Source organism: Nerophis ophidion, linkage group LG12, assembly GCF_033978795.1.
Source record: "Nerophis ophidion isolate RoL-2023_Sa linkage group LG12, RoL_Noph_v1.0, whole genome shotgun sequence".
Classification (NCBI taxonomy): Eukaryota; Metazoa; Chordata; class Actinopteri; order Syngnathiformes; family Syngnathidae; genus Nerophis; species Nerophis ophidion.
In genome coordinates, this window is record NC_084622.1 from 20,577,273 (window position 1) to 20,598,098 (window position 20,826).

General features: G+C 38.9%; 2 protein-coding genes across 7 annotated transcripts in view; both read left to right on the top strand.

The window, feature by feature from the left end:
- Positions 1-4,851, top strand: part of rspry1 (ring finger and SPRY domain containing 1) — a 33,242-nt gene extending 28,391 nt beyond the window's left edge. For all 3 annotated transcript variants that reach the window (XM_061917056.1, XM_061917057.1, XM_061917058.1), the window contains one exon: positions 986-4,851. In XM_061917056.1, coding sequence (XP_061773040.1) covers positions 986-1,082 — 97 coding nt within the window. In that variant the 3' untranslated portion in view covers positions 1,083-4,851. The remainder of the gene's footprint in view (positions 1-985) is intronic.
- On the top strand, positions 1,149-18,313 carry arl2bp (ADP-ribosylation factor-like 2 binding protein). 4 transcript variants are annotated; one of them, XM_061917062.1, is made up of 7 exons: positions 1,149-1,287; positions 10,742-10,811; positions 10,922-10,983; positions 14,219-14,325; positions 14,382-14,467; positions 17,347-17,443; positions 17,556-18,313. In XM_061917062.1, exons 2-7 carry the CDS (start codon positions 10,774-10,776, stop codon positions 17,652-17,654), a joined length of 489 nt encoding a protein of 162 aa, XP_061773046.1. In that variant the 5' UTR covers positions 1,149-1,287; positions 10,742-10,773; the 3' UTR covers positions 17,655-18,313. The 4 variants fall into 4 exon arrangements, with proteins under 4 accessions (XP_061773046.1, XP_061773043.1, XP_061773045.1 ...); XM_061917059.1 differs by lacking the exon at positions 1,149-1,287 and adding an exon at positions 10,367-10,517; XM_061917061.1 differs by lacking the exon at positions 1,149-1,287 and adding an exon at positions 10,587-10,654.
- The last annotated feature ends 2,513 nt before the right edge of the window (positions 18,314-20,826 follow it).

A 20,826-nucleotide genomic window follows, 5' to 3' on the forward strand; every position in this document is an offset into this window, starting at 1 on the left:
AAGGCTAATAAGTAATAACGCAGTGGTGAATAGAACGGAGCAAAAAGATAATGAAGTGAGCATGAGTGAGTACAATCACAGTGACAGATTAGTTCAAGTTATTTCACAGGGTTTATCTAATTGCCAGCCAGAAGGAAGAAACTATTGTTATGACGGGTTGTTTTGTTTGGCATACAGTGATTTGTAACACCTGCCGGGGGCGGGGGGAGTATGAGCAGTTTGTGACTAGGGTCTGAGGCGTCTGCAATTGTTTTACATCTTGTGTTACTACTGTAAAGTGGGATCTTTATAAAGTCCATGCTGTTGTGCTACATATTGTGTTACTACTGTAAAGTGGGATCTTTATAAAGTCCAATCTAAAATTTGCACATTTGACCAGTTTTTGGTTATACTATATATATCAAAAGTATTTTTTTTGTTTTAATTTGCCTCTATCTACAGTACCGTATCTGTTGTTAAGAGAAGTGAGCACATTCTACACATAAATTAAGGCAGTAATGTCCAAAGTGTGGCCTAGTTTTTTTTTTCTTCATAAAATAAAGTCAATGCTTATTGATACCACTAGATGTAAGCCTCGCTTTGTCACCAATAAAACTAAACTAAAATGTGGATGTTTTGTACAGAAAGCTTAGCATATGTTGACCTAAATTGGATGTTTTTTTTTAATCCTTATTGATTCCCATTTTAAAAGCCAACTTTCATGTTATTTTTACATTTTGTACTATGGTGAAGTTTTTAAATTTAGAGTGACATGTTTGATTGTTTCCGTATTACTAAGTGGTTAACTCCCTGTTAAAATTGTCTGCATTCACGCACTTGAAATGTTACTCAAAACATTGGCTCCACATTTAATTAGGCTTTTATGATGGTGGTAGTTTGATTATGGATTAGTTTGTTGACAAATGAGAGGTTGACATGATTAATATTTCTGTGGCTAGTTAATAAAAGTGTTATTGTGGTTGTTTTTGTCTTTATCTTCTTCCAGGGGTATGTGTATGGAGTGTGCCTTACAGTTAGAAACGTGCCCCCTGTGTCGCCAGGACATCCAGACTCGCGTCAGACTCATTGCACATGTCTCCTGACACACTCTAACCTGCTCCTGTAAGGAGAGATGCACAAGCCCTACAGACACCTCCCCCTCTAAGCCCCTCTGGCCCAGCCGGCTTGGAGGATGGTGCCGCAGTGAAAGCATCCGTGCTACGCGTTCTGGTCAGAGGAGGCCTTGATGGAGGGGTGACGATAGGAAGCAGACGAGCGGATGTGGAAGCCGACTGCAGCGGGATTCCTGTGAGCTTCTCACTCATTTAGACATGCCTCCTCTTTTGTATTCTTCTAAGAGCAGAAGCCAGACAGACTCTGATGGAGGGAGCAGAAACAATTAATCACATCAAAACCAACCCCTATAATCCGTAAGATCCAATTTGTGAACCTCTTTTCACAAAAGATCCCACTGTATTCTTGTTTAGAGGACACTACATAATCACATCATAGACACACACGTTGGGCTCTGCAAGGTAGTAGTAATGAATGAGGGTGGGCGATACTGCAAATTTGGTAAATCCAGGGGAAGTATTGCAAATATTGATGCGTTTTTCTTTAATATACAAAGGATATTAAATGATTTTCACAATTTGCCTTGAATTGGCTAATTAAAATCCACACAGGACAAAGGTTCTAGCCCCCAAAATGTCAATTATAAAACAAAGTAACAATATCAATAAAATAATTATTCCCTTTAATACAATTTTTTGAGCAAACTAAAATCAATGGTGCAAAATAATTAAACAAAAACTACATCTAGCTCACGTTCAAATATTTGACGGTTTGCCTCCTAATGTAACAATAGCAGCAATGTAACAATATCAATAACTCTAAAACCACAGATATTGTGACACTCAGTGACAATAAACATCAGTGTTTTCCCCACAAGATGTCAAATTTACACAATTGGCCATGACGCATTTGTAAAAAATAAGTTAAAATAAAAAAAGGCAAAACAACATTTTTTAAAGCTATTAGCAAACTGGTTTTATTATGTTGTTAAACTACACCTAGCTCATGTGCAGATATTTGACGGTTTGCCTCCTGATGTAACAATAGCAGCAATGTAACAGTATCAATAACTCTAAAACCAAAGATGTGACACTCAGTGACAATAAACATCAGTGTTTTCCCCACAAGGTGTCAAATTTACACAATTGGCCATGATGCATATGTAAAAATTTAGTTAAAAAAAAAGCAAGACAAATATTTATAATGGTATAAGAAAACTGGTTTCTTTTTGTTGTTAAAAATGCCACAAATATGATTGAACTGTCTTTGATTGCACCCGGTGTTCCTGGTAAAAAAAAACAATAGCCTCCAAAATTCCCTCCCAGATATGTCGCTTGTCACTTTTTGTAAAAAAAGTATAAAAAGGTAACATATACTTGCTAAATTATAGAGATAAAGTTGCCTAGTTGGCAGCACTGATACCTCCTATTTTGTCGTGTTCTTGGGCAGACCAGGTACATTAAAATGTGTTAATGAGGGTGGGAAAACAGGTATTGGCAAATCTATTTGTGGTGGTACAAAATTTGGCAGGCCGTCGCAAATAAATGAATGTATGGGTAAATACTAGAGTAAAACTGATTTCATCACACTAGGAATCATCCAATTCTTAATACCACTCTTGGTATTTCAATATGGTCAATATTAAGATGAATGGTCCCAACCGTTGTTATGGACACATGTGGCTGCAATAAGCCCAAAGTACAGACGAACATTAGTGGATGTAAATCCCCAAATAGCATTGTTATTGTCTTTGCTCTGTGTACCATCGCTATCTCTTGGTTCCTGTGCGGATCCATTTCACATATCTGCAACAATGTCAGACTTCCATGTACAAATGTCCACAAAAACATGCAGTTTACTTATTTAGTTTACAAAATGTAAAATATCCGATCTTACCAGAAGACTTCACTAGTCTTTCATCAAACCATAAAGGAAGTAAAGAGTGATCCGGTACTGTAAAGATTTTGAACTTATTCATCTGCGCTTGTGTGTCGTGCTTTATTTATAAACTCAGATTTGGATTGTTCACTGTCATCAGTCTAACAGAAGGTTATTTGTTCCCAGTATAATTGTGAATGTTGATAATAGGAAAAGTATCCGTCTTGAGTTTACTTAACTGGCGCTAAAAAAATATATATCCAGCATTTGGTTTTGAAAGATGGAGTATCAGTTACATCTGGGGTTTTCAAAGTGGTCAGCCTCATTTTTCTCCCACTCACAACTGTTTATTTACATATCAACACACACCCTTAACTGTTGACACTCTCACTACAAGAACTACAAATAATTCCTATGTATTTTCAACATCGCTTAAGCTAAGCAGCTATTAAAATATATTTTAAACTGAAGTTAAGCCCCTGGGTCCTCACACTTTGAAAACTCCAGAGTTGGATTGTTGTAAAAGCAAATGTGAAACGTCAATGTGAATGATGTATCCCCAAGTCTGGCATTTGTGTTTGCAATTCTATTATTTTATTATCTTGAGTCTATTTGTTTACAGAAGTATATTGGCACCAAAATTGTACTCTATGCCCTTTAGTTACAAACAAATGAGACCTCTTTAAACTGACTAGACGGGTATGTAGGGGTGGGCGATATTTGGCACATTGATCTGGTACCAAGTAAAAAGAGGGCCAATATTGCAGATAACTTTACTTTTCACTTGAAAATATGCACATTTTCATTGCCATGCATTAGTTGATTGGGATTTTAATCGAAATAAAACGCAGGCTGAAGATTTTGGTAATCTTATTTGTGAACAATTTAACAATATCTACATATTCGTACGGTACTGAATAGATCACAACTGGATTATTCAGATTGTCTGAGAAGACGTTCTATCTCTCAGTTCTAGATTAAGGTTATGATGCAGTATCCAGAAGATAAACACTAATTCCGGGATCCTGTCCTCAGACTAGGGTTGTCCAATCTAAAGTCTGTGAACACAAACGTCAATGATTTGAGAGCTTTAGTCTTGAGGGCAGAATTTTTTTCCTTAGTTCCTGCACTGCACCCTTACACGAGAGCAGATGAGAGGGGAAATATCTCCTATAAGAACAGTAGAGTTGCGATCAATTCAATGACCCGGATGAATAAGAATATTTAAAGGCTTTACAACAGTATAAGACAAAGAGCAAAATTAAGTATAGTGCTAATTAGGTCAACAAAAGCCAACACTACTATTGGCTCATTAAAATCCAGGTCCAAGAATCAACTATACCTACGACCATCTAACAATAAAGACATTCCAGAAAATATAGATACATAAGAAATATCAATCTTATTACACTATTATTGAGCCGATATTAATACTACCATTGGTATCAATACTATCAATATTTGCATCGATTCGCCCACCCCGACTAGAATCAAACATTTATCTAAGGCCTTTTTGCCATTTCTTGCCCTTACAGGGGCTACTGTAGCAAGCTCTTGTATGAAAGCAGCCCGTTGGTTTCCAAGAACGAGTATATTTATGCAATGGAGTATCTTAAGATTAGGCTGAATTGTTTTTAAAAGAAACCCAGTAAACGCATGAAGTAGATGTGTTAAAGTTTACTGGAAAGGTTTCTGAAGATGACTTGAATCGCTGCGTGGGACAAATTGCCTGTTTAGTTACTGTTTGCTTATTTGGAGCACCTTAAAAGAGAAGCTGCGAGAAATAGTTCATTGATTAAAAAAAACTGAAAAGAGGAATGTCTCCCCAGAATTCCTAAAAATATGGTTTATGAAAGATTGATGTTTCTTGGATTGTGCTATTTGTAATAAATGTATATTCATGTGATGTTTACATGACAAGACAGTGTTTCTTTACATGTTTTTTACACATCAAAGTATATACTGTACTCCAAATATAGATCACATGGGACAAGCGGTAGGAAATGGATGGATGGACGTAAGATTTTTTTTTTTTAAATAGACACATGTTCATTTTATCAATTAAAAACTGACATAAAAATACTTTGATAAAAGTAATTCCTAAGAATGGGAATAATAATGATCACCATTGTAATCAAATACTACTAAATATTTCAAGGGTCCTATGTTTGCTAATACTACAAATGTTAGCACTATGAGAGAATCGCATACAAGAGCCAGTCAGTGGAGTCCATACTTGGTCCAGCCAAGCACACCAAAAAGATGAGGCAAGCGACCACTTTGATGCATGGTGCTAAAAAAAAAATAAAACTACTCCAATGTACGTCTTAACAAAACAGACATATCAGCTTTGTGTTATTTGTGATAAACCAAATTATTAGTTATGTGGGTCAAACGATACTGAAGCATCGATACCTTATGAAACTAAATTAGTACTATTTTGTCTCTTGTATCATTTTAATCTTATATCACCAAATAAGGTAAATTACGATTTGGCTCATTGACCAGACTTAAGGTTTTCATATTCCTTTTTAGCAAAACTAAAACAATCATTGATTTTTTTGGTCGAATATAATGACTGTTTTAATCCAGTAGATGGTGGATGACCATTATGAAACAGCAACATGAGATCAGTGCTGTGTCAATGCAATTAGTGAGTGTGGCATATACTCACTGAGGTGTCATTTACTACAGAATACCTTACATTAGATTAGACCTTAAGTCGTTCCGTCCTCAGGAGGACATTGATTTGCAAGTTGTTTCTTCGTCTGTTCCCATGAAATGTTTGTCAATGTTGTGGATGGTCTTCCTCTTTTTCCCTTTCAATTGCTGTATTTTGTAGATTATGTTGTCATCCATCGTATCAAGACAAACAATCCTTCTTTTATCTTATAGTTTGCATTGGAAACTCCTTGGTTCCTTGCCATTCTGGTTGGTTTCTAATATGGTTTCTCCAGGATGCCTAAAATCTTTCTTTAACAGAAACATCCATCTTTTGTTAGTCCTTGGCTGTCATTTGCTATTTCTCAGGTGCATAGAGTTATGCTGAAATAACTGCTGCTTCATATTTTCAGGGTTTTGTTTCAAACGTGATTTTTTTTCTCTAATATACTGTATTGTACAAGCTGCTAAATGTTGAATTTGCCTTTCCAAACCTTACCCATATTTTCTTCAGAGCCCTTGCCGTTGTCGCTAACGTTTCTCTCCAGATATTGGAATGTCTTCCCCCTGTTGATTTTCCATTGATTGATATATTTTGCACCCCTTCTTGTCGAATGCTTACAGGCTAATTGGGGGCATTAAGCAACGTTTTAGTTTAAGGTCTCGTCCCCCCTTACAAAAGGGTGTATTTAATACTTTATGTCAAATGATTTTTATACTTTTTATTAAAACTTTAATTTAATTTGATGCATGTTTTGTACTAAAAAATGTATGGGAAATACATATTTTGTAGTGCAAATAACAAATTTTAACATAATAAAAACACAAAGTTGCACATTTTCCTGGACCAACTCGGACAAAGATTCGATCTGCGTACGACAAATTAAATGCAATACGACTATTTGTGGGAATATGCTGATATATTCTAAAAAATCAAATGCATTTGTGGTAAAGATTTTACATGATATATTTTATTTCATTTTATTTTTTATATGACGGGCAGCACGGTGGTAGATGGGTTAGTGCGTCTGCCTCACAATACGAAGGTCCTGAATAGTCCTGAGTGAATCCCGGGCTCTGTGTGGAGTTTGCATGTCCTCCCCGTGACTGCGTGTGTTCCCTCCCACTTCCAAAGACATGGACCTGGGTATAGGTTGATTGGCAACACTAAATTGGTCCTAGTGTGTGAGTGTGAATGTTGTCTGTCTATCTGTGTTGGCCCTGCGATGAGGTAGCGGCTTGTCTAGGATGTAGCCCGCCTTCCGCCGGATTGTAGCTGAGATAGGCTCCAGCACCCCACGTGACCCTGAAGGGAATAAGCGGTAGAAAATGGATGGATGAATGGATTTTATATGATGTACCCTGTATTTATTAGTTGATATTTTACATGCGCTTCATAACACCAAAACATGGATCTCGGGGTCCTATTTTACTCTTTAATAATAACTGATAATAACTTAAAATTATATCGCGCTTTTCTAAACACTCAAAGCGCTCACAGAGAAGTAGGACTCAACATTCATTTACACCAGGTGGTGGTAAGCTACATCAGTGGCCACAACTGCCCTGGGGTACATTTGTTACTTCTGGTCATCAATAAATATTTTCTTCCAAGCAAATAAGTTAAATATTATATTCAATGATATACGGTGCATCTGGAAAGTATTCACAACACTTCATGTTTTCCACATTTTATTATCTTACAGCATGGGTCGGGAACCTTTTTGGCTGAGAGAGCCATACAAGCCAAATATTTTAAAAAGTATTTCCGTGAGAGCCAGACAACTTTTATTTATTTATTTTTTTAACACTGAATATAACTATATGCGTGCATTTTTAAGAAAGACCAACATTTTTAGAGTACAATAAGTCTCTTATTCTTTTTAATAACATTGTTATTCGGAGGCCAGCCAAAAATAAATAAAATACTTCTTACCATTAATGCGACTTCTTGAACAGGTGCGGTAGAAACCGGATGGATGGATGAAAATGCATGAGAATGTTTTATATTTTGAACGTTATTTTTGATACTGTGAATACCTGCGGATTTATTCATTACTTATCGTGTTAAGCAATGTCAGCTAAAATTGATCTGAGAGCCAGGTGCAGTCATCAAAAGAGCCACATCTGGCTCTAGAGCCATAGGTTCCCTACCCCTGTCTTACAGCCTAGTCCAAAATGAAATACAACCATTTTGTCCTCAAAATTCTACAGACAATACCCCATGTGAAAAGTTTTTTTTAAGAATATTTGCAAATGTATTTAAAAAATGAACTAAACATAAGTATCGACACATTTTTTCAATACTTTAATGCACGTTTGGCAGCATTTTTGATTAATACAATACCACAAGCTTGGCACACTTCCCTATCTAGTTTTGACCATTCCTCTTTGCAAAACATCTCAAGCTCCATCAGGTTAAATGGGAAGCGTTGGTTTTCATCCTCTTCATCTTTCCCTCTATCCTGACTAGTCTCCCAGTTCCTGTCATTGAAAAACAACCCCTCAGCATGATGCTGCCACCACCATGCTACACTGTAGGGATGGTATTGTCCTGGGGATGACCGGTGCCTTGTTTCCTCCAAACATGATGCCTGGCATTTATGCCAAAGAGTTCAATATTTGTCTCATCAGACAATATCATTTTTTTTCTTATGATCTGAAAGTCGCCCCCCGCAACCCCAAAAGGGACAAGTGGTAGAAAATGGATGGATGCATGATCTGAAAAGTCTTTCAGGTGCATTTTTTTAACGTTTTCCTGGGAAATGGTGCCTGTCTGTTCACTAAAACATACAGGCCTGATTGGCGGATTGCTGCAGAGATGGTTGCCCTTCTGTACGGTTCCCCTCTCTCCAGAATGACCATCGGGTTCTTGGTCACCTCCCTGACTAGACTCAAGATGAATGCACTAATATACAGAGACATCCATCCATCCATTCTGTACCGCTTGAAAACCAATGCTTCCCATCCAACCTGAATGAATAATTGCATATCAGCGGGACACAAATGGCTCTTTTGACACCCCTGTTGATAATGAGATTATTATCATGCGTATGACCTATTTATTTACACTAGGCTGACCATACGTCGTCTTTTCCCCGGACATGTCCTCTTCTGCGGGGGTGTCCGGGCGGGGTTTTTTAAATGCCTCAATTGTCCGGCATTTTGAATTAGGGTTGCATGTATTTTCAATGTACGTCCAGGGTTAAATTACCGTATACATAGTACTCGAGTTGGTGAATTCTAGCTGTAAATATTGTAGTGGCTGGCTACGGGGTGTTAAACAATGGCTTTGGCTGGGGGACGGGACTTCCGGGGAAGTTAGGGAAGTGACGCTATTGACAGGAAGTGTTGGTTCGAGTTTTGCCGGGAAAGGTCCTTTTTTGGTTGTAAATGTTAACTGCATTTTTTTATTTTACAGAAGCTGAAAATAATTGGCTCAGAAATGCTACCTCTGTTTTTGTTGTTTTCAATGATTTGTGAAAAACCCTTCAACTATGGTGTATTCCAGGGGTAGGGAACCTATGGCTCGCGAGCCACATGTGGCTCTTTTGCTGACTGCTTCTGGCCTGCGGATAAATCTGAGCTGACATTGCTTGACACGATAAGTAATGAATAATTTCACTTGTAATCACAGTGTTAAAAATAACGTTCAAAATATAAAACATTCTCATGTTTATGTTCAAGAAGTTGTATTAATGGTAAGAAGTAATTTATTTATTATTGGTTAGTGTGGGGCTTGCCATCCTGGGTGTTCTTCAGACCACCAAGCACCGACATGAGAGCCTGTTTTAGGGTTACAATATTGTTTTATTTTTCAATAAGTCTCTCAGTTGCTTTCCAGCAATTGTCTTTTTCTCTTTTGTTCTTGCTCGCGCTCCGGCTCCAGTTCCAACCCCGTCTCTCCTCCTGGCTGCTACTTATAACAGAGCGACAGGTGATTAGATAACAAAGCCCAGATGGACCATCTAAGCACCTGTCGTTTATTTCGAGGCTGGTCCTGGCACACCCTGCTTCTCTGCAGGCCCGCAGGCCACGCCCCCTTCACAGTTGGCTTTGAATAACAATGTTATCCCAAATAATAAGAGACCTATTATACTCTAGAAATGTTGGTCTTACTTAAAAATGCACGTGTTTAGTTGTGTTCAGTGTTAAAAAATATATTATATCGCTCTTACAGAAATACATTTTTCAATATTTTGCTTTCTTGGCTCACTCAGCCAAAAAGGTTCCCGACCCCTGGTGTATTCTCTGAGAGCATCTGGTTTTGTTTCAAATGTTTTGAGGCATTATTTATATATATTTTTACATTAGAATGGTCCACTAGACTGACAAGAGACATTTTAAAGAATGGGCTGTTACCTGTTTTTTGTTTAAATATAATTAACCTGTTTTGAGGAATTATTTATGTGTATATTATATACAAGAGTTTATTTTGAATATTGCTACCTCTGTACTTTTTCTAAAACTGAATGTTACATAGTATACGTGTGACTTAATTTGTTATACTGTAAACAGAGGAGAAACAATGCTTTATTTAAATAAATATATTATTTATAAAGCAAGTTCAAGTATCATTGGCAAATTTTCACCTAGTCGTGCTGCCCGCCTTGGCACGCATATATGTGTCCTCTTTTTGGGATTTCAGAATATGGTCAGCCTAATTTACACTCGTAAAAAGTCAACGATGCCTTAAAGAGACAACAAATTAAATGGGTGCTTGCTATTCCAGAATGGAAGTTCGCAAATTTCGACTCGTAGCCAGTCCGCGAACGCAACACAACTTGCAGCGCTCACCTACGGTAGGAACCTATGTGCTCTTCACTTGGTTCCGTCGGAGATTACGTAAAGCCGCACCGAAATACGTCGTTTCCAGGGCAACCATTTCCTTCACTGCCACCTGAACATGGACGTTCAAGAACGAAGTAAGTGATTACCTTTTAGCGCGTCTTGTAATGAATATTATGTGTATTGTTCATTTGGGAAGCCACCATTTTTAACGACTAACGTTAGCCGGCCGTGGCCGCCGCCTGACGTCGTGGTTGAGTAAAGCGCTAAACCTGTAAGGTGTGATAATACACAGCTGTGACGAAGTAAAGACTTGTGCATTTTAAAGCAGACGTTGCCTTACATTTCTGCCCCGCCGCAGGTGTGCAGGCCGGCGGGGAGGACATTGTTGAAATGGTTGACATGGAAGACGAAACCTTTGCCATTTCCAGGTTAGTTCAAGCCAAGCGGTAGTTCGCTGATAATTGAAGAGACGTGTCTCGTTGTCTGGTTTCTGTCCAATAAAACCCAATGTTTTGTGTCAATCTTGTCTTCATCACAGTTCCTCAGCCATAGATACTGCCTTCGACTCTGTTATTGGATGCATAGAGGACATCATCATGGGTAGGATTACTATTTTAAACGTCCTCTCCCTATTCACTTGTGCCGTATTATGTATTGCAGTGTGTTTCAACCACTGTGCCGCGGTACACTAGTGTGCCATGAGATATTACGCAACTTCACCTAATTGGTCCCAAAAATATTTTTGGAAAATCAATAATTATCAATCAATCAATGTTTGTTTATATAGCCCTAAATCACAAGTCCCTCAAAAGGCTGCACGACATCCTCGGTAGGGCCCACATAAGGGCAAGGAAAAACTCCCCCCAGTGGGACGTTGACAATGATGACTATGAGAAACCTTGGAGACTATCCCCCCCCCCCCCCTGTTTTTCAACCACTATGTCGCGTTACACTAGTGTGCCGTGAGATATTACGCAACTTCACCTAATTGGTCCGAAAAATATTTTGGGAAAATCAATAATTAGCAATCAATCAATGTTTATTTATATAGCCCAAAATCACAAGTCCCTCAAAGGGCTGCACAAACCACAACGACATCCTCGGTAGGGCCCACATAAGGGCAAAGAAAAACTCACCCCATTAAGACGTTGACAATGATGACTATGAGAAACCTTGGAGACCACCCCCTCCCCGTTTATTAACCACTGTGCCGTGGTACGCTAGTGTTCCCCCACCCCCCACCCCCATGGCCACAGGACCGGTGGACATGGATGAAGTACTGGCGCTATATAGTGAAATGAGATTTTCTTATTCAAACGGGGATAGCAGGTCCATTCTATGTGTCATACTTGATCATTTCGCGATATTGCAATATTTTTGCTGAAAAGATTTAGTAGAGAACATCGACGATAAAGTTCGCAACTTTTGGTCGCTAATAAAAAAGCCTTGCCTGACGATGTGCGTATGACGTCACAGGTTGTGGAGCTCCTCACATCTGAACCTTGTATACAATCATGGCCACCAGCAGCGAGAGCGATTCGGACCGAGAAAGCGACGATTTCCCCATTAATTTGAGCGAGGATGAAAGATTCGTGGATGAGGAAAGTGAGAGTGAAGGACTAGAAAAAAATAAAGACGAGGGCAGTGGGAGCGATTCAGATGTTATTAGACAAATTTACTAGGATAATTCTGGAAAATCCCTTTTCCTGCTTATTGTGTTACTAGTGTTTTAGTGAGATTATATGGTCGTACCTGTACAACCTGAAGGTCGGCCCCGCACCTTTATTCAGCACCAGTCGACGGGTGGTGGCAATGCCCATCTCTGCCCTTCGCATGGGACCCTCTTCGAAACACGATCTTTCGAAATGATCGCTGCATAATACACTGTACTTTGTGTGTGTGGTCCAATCCAACCGTGAGCGCTTGACCGCTCTGTTCCATAGTAAAGCTTCACCGTCATCTTTCGGGAATGTAAACAATGAAACACTGGCTGTGTTTGTGTTTCTAAAGCCGGCCGCAATACACCACTTCCCACCTACAGCTTTCTTCTTTGACGTCTGCGTTATTCATTGAACAAATTGCAAAAGATTCAGCAACACAGATGTCCATAATACTGTGGAATTATGGGATGAAAAGAGACGACTTATAGCTGGGAACGGTGCTGGAACAAAATTTCCTCCGCAATGCGTGACGTCACGAGCACGCGTCATCATAACGCGACGTTTTAGCATGATACTGCCTCGTGAAATTTAAAATTGGTATTTAGTAAACTAAAAAGGCCGTATTGGCATGTGTTGCAATGTTAATATTTCATCATTTATATATAAACTATCAGACTGCGTGGTCGGTAGTAGCGGCTTTCAGTAGGCCTTTCAGTGACCCGCCACATCATTTATGTGGTCCATCACATCATTTCCTCCGGGCTGCCACACCATTTAACGGGCCACATTATTTTATGTGGGCAGTAACAATATTTTTATTGTTGCTCCACGTCATTTCTGTGGTTTGGCGCGTCAATTAAAGTGGCTTGCCATTTCGTTTTTTATGGTCTGGCACGTTTAAATTGACCCGCCATACTATTTTAGTCCGTCACATAATTTTCCCTCGTCTGCCATATCACTTAATGTGACCTGCCACATTGTTTTATGCAGGCTGCAACAACATTTTTAGTGGCACTGCAAGTCATTTACGTGGTTTGCCACGTCCTTTAAAGTGACCCACCACTTAATTTTTAGTGGCCCACCTGATCATCACCTGGTCCGCCATATAAGTTTATCTGGTCTGCCACATAATTTAAATTAACCTGCCATACTAATTTATGCGGGTTCTCACATAATTTTCTGTGGATCGCCTCATCATTTATGTTGTCCGTCACATAATTTTCCCTGACCTGCCACATCATTTGATTTAACTTGCCACATTGTTTTATGCAAGGTGCAAAAACATTTTTTGTGGCGCGCCACTTCATTTATATGGTCCGCTACATCATTTCATGCAGTTTTCCACATCTTTTAACGTGATATGCCACCTTATTTAATGTGCACCGCAACAACATTTTGACGTCATTTGTCATCCGCCACAATAGTTAAAGTGACCCGCCAATTAATTTTTAGCGGCCCAACTGATCATCACTTAGTCCGCCACATGATTTTCTCTGGTCTGCCACATAATTTAAATTAAACTGCCATACTTTTTTATGCGGGTCGTCACATAATTTTCTGTGGCCCGCCTCATCATTAATGTTGTCCGTCACATAATTTTTCCTGGTCTGCCACATCATTTGAGTTGACCTGCCACATCATTTGATTTGACCTGCCACATTGTTTTATGCAGGGTGCAACATTTTTTTTTGTGGCGTGCCACTTCATTCGTATGATCTGCTACTTCATTTCATACATTTAACGTGACATGCCACATTATTTTATGCGGGAATTTCAGTGCCCCTCCCGAAAGTCTCCCGGGGCAACCATTCCCCCAAATTTCTCCCAATTTCCACCCGGACAACAATATAGGGGGCGTGCCTTAAATGCACTGCCTTAGTGTCGTCACAGCCACTTATCCTCCATTCAAACAGCGTGCCGGCCCAATCACTTAAAATATGCAGCGTTTACACACGCACGAGTGAATGCAAGCACACTTGGTCAACAGCCATACAGGTCACGCTGAGGGTGGCTATTACATGTTTATATTCCTATACAGTATAATCACTGTTTCATGCCTCCTTCTGAGGACAGCAATAATTGGAACATGGCCCTCCAATGAAAATAAGTTTTACACTCTTGGTATTGCTTTTTGTGAACAATTGTTGTAGTGAGTTGTCTTGACATGTCTTTAGAGGAGGAGTTCCAGCAGCTACAGTTGAGCTTCTTGGAGAAACACTACCAGGAGTTTGACAACACTGAAGAGAACAAGCTCAGCTACACAACCATCTTCAATGATTATGTGAGTAGCTTATCAAACCCACACTTGTTGTATTCTCACACGGCATTTGTGTGCAGGTGGAACAGTTGGAAAAATACGTGGAGCAGCAGCTGATCAGGAGGATCCCCGGCTTCAACATGAGCACCTTCATTGAACATCTCATGTGAGCAATGGCATCTTTTATTCTTGCTCATGACACCTGTACATTTTCTGCTACATGGTACCTATTCAGCGCCCCACAGTGTTACTCACTAGTGACACATTTCTCCTGGCAAAAGCAAAAAGTACAGGCTATTCTAGTATCTGGTTATAGGTATGTTTTTTTAAAATTTGAAAAATACATGGATTTACATGAAACCAGTATTATCAGACAGGTCTTGTAGATACATTTCCAGTGATATAAATATAATTTGAAATGTTAAGAAAATACACACATTTTTGGTGAACTTTTTTAATACAATTTTAAGCTCAAATTTGACATACTGGGCATCTGGAAAGGGAAGACTGTAGCGGCTATGTCTACAGCCTCAGAATTCTACAGACAATACCCCATAGAGACAACGATCACATTGACATAAGTATTTACAGCCTTTTCTCAAGACTTTGTTGATGCGCATTTGGCAAATGTTTAAATATGATCCTACAAACTTGGTACATCTTTCTTTGGGCAGTTTCTCATTTCTGCAGCACCTCTCAAGCTCCGCCAGATTGGATGGGAAGTAGGGCTGGGCGATATGGCCTTTTTTTAATATCTCTATATTTTTAGGCCATGTCACGATACACGATATATATCTCGATATTTTGTCTTAGCCTTGAATGAACACTTGATGCATATAATCACAGCAGTATGATGGTTCGATGTATCTACAGTACATTAAAACATTCTTGTTCATACTGCATCAATATATGCTACTTTTAAACTTTCATGCAGAGATGGAAATCACAACTAAGTCAATTACCAAAACTGTATTTATTAGGGCAGTGAATCTTTGGGTGTCCCACGATTCAATTCAATATTGATTCTTGGGGTCATGATTCGATAATGTATTGATTTTTTTTCGATTCGATTTGATTCTCGATTCAAAAACGATATTTTTCCGATTCAAAACAATTCTGTATTCATTCAATACATAGGATTTCAACAAGATCTACCCCAGTCTGCTGACATGCAAGCCAAATAATAGTTTTGTTTTTTTAAAAAGCATTTATAATTGTAAAAGACAATGTTTTATCAACTGATTGCAATGATGTAAATTTGTTTTAACTATTAAACGAACCAAAAATGACTTATTTTATCTTTGTGAAAATATTGGACACAGTGTGTTGTCAAGCTTATGAGATGCGATGCAAGTGTAAGCCACTGTGACACTATTGTTCTTTTTTTTTTAATTTTTATAAATGTCTAATGATAATGTCAATGAGGGCTTTTTAATCACTGCTATGCTGAAATTATAACTAATATTGATGCTGTTGTTGATAATATTCATTTTTGTTTCATTACTTTTGGTTTGTTCTGTGTCATGTTTGTGTCTCCTCAATTGCTCTGTTTATTGCAGTTCTGAGTGTTGCTGGGTCAGGTTTGGTTTTGGAATTGGATTTTATTGTTATGGTATTGCTGTGTAGTGCTTTGGATTGATAAAAAACAACAACAAAAAAAACGATTTTTTTAAAAATGAGAATCGATTCTGAATCGCACAATGTATTCGATTCGATTTGTATTCAAATCGTTTTTTTTCCCACACCCCTAATGTCAATTGTTGTGATTCTGATGAAAATCAAAATACATATTATGCTTAATTTATGGAGAATTCCAAATCATCCTAGAGGATTCACGTAGTTTTCTTGCAACTGGCCAATTACGCAAATAAGACAATGACATCAAATACGTTTTCACACAACATCATATAAAAAATAAAAAGACGAGGGAAAGACGTGTTTGTTGAGTACGGCGTGGCGCGGTTTGGAGAGTGGCCGTGCCAGCAACCTGAGGGTTTCTGGTTCGATCTCCACCTTCTACCAATCCAATCCACTTTATCCACATTCAAACAACAAAAATGTTTCCAAAGTGCTCCACAACAATATTAAATACAATATTCAAATATTATCCTTAGCTTGATGGGTCATTGTTAGCGCCTTGCATGGCAGCTCCCACCATCAGTGTGTGAATGTTTGTGTGAATGTGGAAATAGTGTCAAAGTGCTTGGAGTTCCTTAAAAAGGTAGAAAAGCGCTATACAAGTACAACCCATTTACCAATTATCCTTAGCTCCACCAGTGACTGAATAAAAACAAAAAATAAATATAAAAACCATATAAAAATGAATATGATTAAAACGATTTTAAAGGGTACAACCAATTAAAACAGTAAATAGAAATCAAAATTTTTAAAAACACAGAGGACCACACAACTACCAACCTAGTCACGTCCGTTGTGTCCTTGAGCAAGACACTTCCCCCTTGCTCCTGATGGTTCGTGGTTAGTGCCTTGCATGTGTGTGAATGGATGAATGTGGAAACAGGGTCAAAGCGCTTTGAGTACCTTGAAGGTAGAAAAGCGCTATACAAGTACAAACCATTCACAATTAACAGACTCCAGGGACACATTATTGTTGTATCTTTAAAAAGTCAATTACAGTATTTTTACCTTAGGTTGGCCTTTTAAGCGGCAGCACGGAGGAAGAGGGGTTTATGCGTCTGCCTCACAATACGAAGGTCGTGAGTAGTTTGGGGTTCAATCCCACAGATCCCGTGTGTGCGTGGGTTCCCTCCGTGTACTCCGGCTTCCTCCCACCTCCAAAGACATGCACCTGGGGATAGGTTGATTGGCAACACTAAATGGGCCCTAGTGTGTGAATGTTGTCTGTCTATCTGTGTTGGCCCTGCCCGATTGTAGCTGAAATAGGCACCAGCGGCCCCAAAGGGAATAAGCGGTAGAAAATGGATGGATGGATGGCCTTTTAAGCTTTTGCTTTACAAGCTACTAGGTGACTCACATGTTGAAACAGAACTTTATAGCATTCATCTTTCTTCCATCCACCTGTAGGCAGCACAAAGACGAGGTGTCAGGTGACATAGTGGACATTCTGCTGTCTTTTATTGATTTCATGGCCTTCAAGGAGATGGTTCTGCAATATAAAGTGGTGAGTTGGTGAAAAGACTTCCCTAAAAGCCACAACCTTATCTGTTGTGTGCAGTCATCCATACATGATGTATGCTTTTAACACTAACTGGTTAATATTTGTCATGCTCCAGGAAAAGGAGGGACGGAGTCTGGACCTGAGCCAAGGACTGGTCGTCACACCTTTGACCCCTGCAGCCTCTAGCTACTCTGGATGCAATCAATCACAGTGACACACAGACCGTAGACCCAAGTACGCCTTTAGTCTTCATGTGTTTGTGTGAAGTATTTTTTTATTTGACGTAGTGATCAGCTCACCCAGTCAACAGACAATCATTTAGATGGATGGACAATGTCAAGTCTCCAACTGACTTCTACATACATGTTTTTGGACTGATGGAAGCCAAATGAGCACCCACACAAGCATAGGGAACTCCACACAGAAAGAATGAAGAGTCAAACCCATATCCCAACTTGAACCTTCTTTTTGTTGTGCAGTGCTAACTAGTGCAGTCCCTTCTAAATCTTTGTGCATGATTAAGATGAAAAATACACGTGACAGCAGCCTCATTGTCATTTTACTCTCCTCTATTCATAAATGTATTCTGAAGGGTTCTTTGAAGAATACTAACATTTTTGTTTGCAGAGATGAAATAAAAAAAAAAAAAATTACATAAAAATAGTCAATGTTAGCCTAAAAGTTTTCAGCTTGACTAAACAAGAGTCCCGGACATTTTTATAACATGTGTTATTGTTTGGATTGAGTTTTGTGCCGGTAACAGTGATTTTTAAATGTGTAAATAGTGATTTTGTATAGTATAGTGTCAATAATGAAAAATTGTGTGCTATTTTACAGCTACTTTCTAATAAACAAATAAAAGCCTGAAATCCCCCAGTGCTATTTATTATTAATCATCCATTGTATTGAGCCCTGTTATTCATCCCTAAAAAATTCCACTTGTATTTAAAAATAAAAAGTAAAAATATAGCTGTGGTACCTTGGTTTATAAGTGCCCCAATTTATAAGTGTTTTTAGATAATAGCTGTTTTGGCTGATTACACTGCTAGAACTGAAATCTAAGTAAGATGAAATATCTCAAATAAGGTTGGTATTTGCTTATTTTCTTTCTGATAAAATACATTTTCTCACTAAGCAGATTTTGTGATAGTGTTTTACTTGTTTTAAGGCAGGGGTCTCAAACTCAATTTACCTGGGGGCCACTGGATGCAGAGTCTGGGTGAGGCCGGGCTGCAAGAAAATATTTCTAAAAAACAATATTTTTAAATGTCTTTATTTTTATTTTCAACACAAAATCAGTATATAAATTAACAAAATGAGAATTAAGTAAATAAATCAGTCATAGTTAATAATAATAATAATTTGATTTCTCCAGTCAGCTACATTGTATGCACATACTCACTGTGATGTGGGGCGGCGTAGTGTGTAGAGTGGCTGAGCAGAAACCTGAGGGTTGCAGGTTCACTTCCCACCTATTGACATCCAAAAAATCGCTGCCGTTGTGTCAGTGGGCAGGACACTTCACCCTTTGCCCCCGGTGCCGCTCACACTGGTGAATGAATGATGAATGAATGATAGGTGGTGGTCGGAGGCGCAAACTGGCAGCCACGCTTCCGTCAGTCTACCCCAGGGCAGATGTGGCTACTGATGTAGCTTACCACCACCGGGTGTGAAGGAATGTTGAGTCCCACTTCTCTGTGAGCGCTTTGAGTGTTTAGAAAAGCGTGATATAAATCAAAGTTATTATTATTACTATTATGAGCTAGGGAATATAAGAACTACACTACCCATCATGCAACAGTAGTAACGAGCATGCACGGAAGCCCCGTTGAAGTCGGCAGCTAGAATGTGGTTATGAGCACGCTGGATTTTACAGTTACAGTAGCACAATTAGCCCCAAACGGGATAACATCACGACTAATGTGTTACACGTCCGATTCGCCTAGTGACTATTTATCAGCGCTGGGGTCCAGTGCACCACAGTTTTGTATTTTTGCTCGGTCCTTCGGCGGAGTGCTTCGGAAGCTACCGGTCCGCTCGTCTTTCCGGGCCGGACTGTTAGAGCGGCGCTGGGGGAGGCGGCGAGAGAGAAACACACACGCAGTGACAGAGAGAGAGAGAGAGAGAGAGAGAGAGCAGGCGAGCGAGCGAGGGAGGAAGAGTGCGTGCGGGTCTAGTGGAAAAGCGGCAAAACGTTTCTCTGCTTGCATCACGCAAGTGACGTCAATGTTCCGCTCTCGAGAGCCATATTCCACACCGTGATTGGTAGATTCCTTCAGCTACGCAGACAACGCTGTCAAGCGCCATTCATATAAAACTTGCGGGCCGCACTAACATTAAACTTTCATATTAAGGTGGGGGCCGCAATTGGCCTGCGGGCCACGTGTCTGAGACCCCTGTTTTAAGGGTTTTGGTCCTAAATGATCTCAGTAAGATATTACAGCTTGTTGCTGAGAGTTGATGACCTATATTGAGTAAAACATTCTTGGAACTGGAATATCAATTGTTGTAACGCCGTGTCATCAACACTCAAAAGTATAAAACTACTTTTTTAAAGTAATAATTTCTTATCTCAAGCATAAAAAAAATAATCATGACTGACACAATTGTGTCTCATAATTAAAACAGATGACAGCCAAATGGGCTTTGCTTTTTTATTTTCAATGAAACAATAGAAAATACGCACTCGTAAAGTAGTACAGTTGGCACAGTACAGTAAACTGACAGTTAATATTTAAACATTTAACATGTGACATTTCAAACTATTTTGAACAGAAAATAGTTCATGCACATTAAGATGAATTCTTCAAAGTTACAATTAAAAATGTTTTGGCAGGAGGCCGGGCTGTATATATGCGCACTAAAGAAAGCACGCACTTGGCGCGATGATGTCATGTTATCAATGGAAAAATGCTTTTTTAGACAATATGGTTTGCCTGAGCGGCTATAAGACCCCGAGTGTAACAATCGGTTGCCTTTCCATTTAGAACAATAAATGAGTTTTTAGTATAAGTTTGCTGGTTTCAAGAAATGTAATGCAATGCCCAGCACATATCATTATGTCAAGATAATGGCACTAGCATTTACTTAATTTAAGAATATTTTTCAACATATTGAGCAAAATGTTTTTTTTTTTCGACCAACAAAAGTGCACTTGTTATCCGTGACAATATACTTATTTTGAGGTATTTTTGGGTTCATTGTAGTTAGCTAATTTGACCTGTTTTGGAAAGTCCTGACAGGACGAATTTTTTTGTTCTATTGGCCGATAATTTTGCTTAGTTCAAATAAAATACCCCTCATTTTTGTATTTTTTTTCTTGTTTTTGAACAATGACTTTTTACAGCGCATGTTTTAAGTTGGAAGCCAACATTTTAATTACAAGC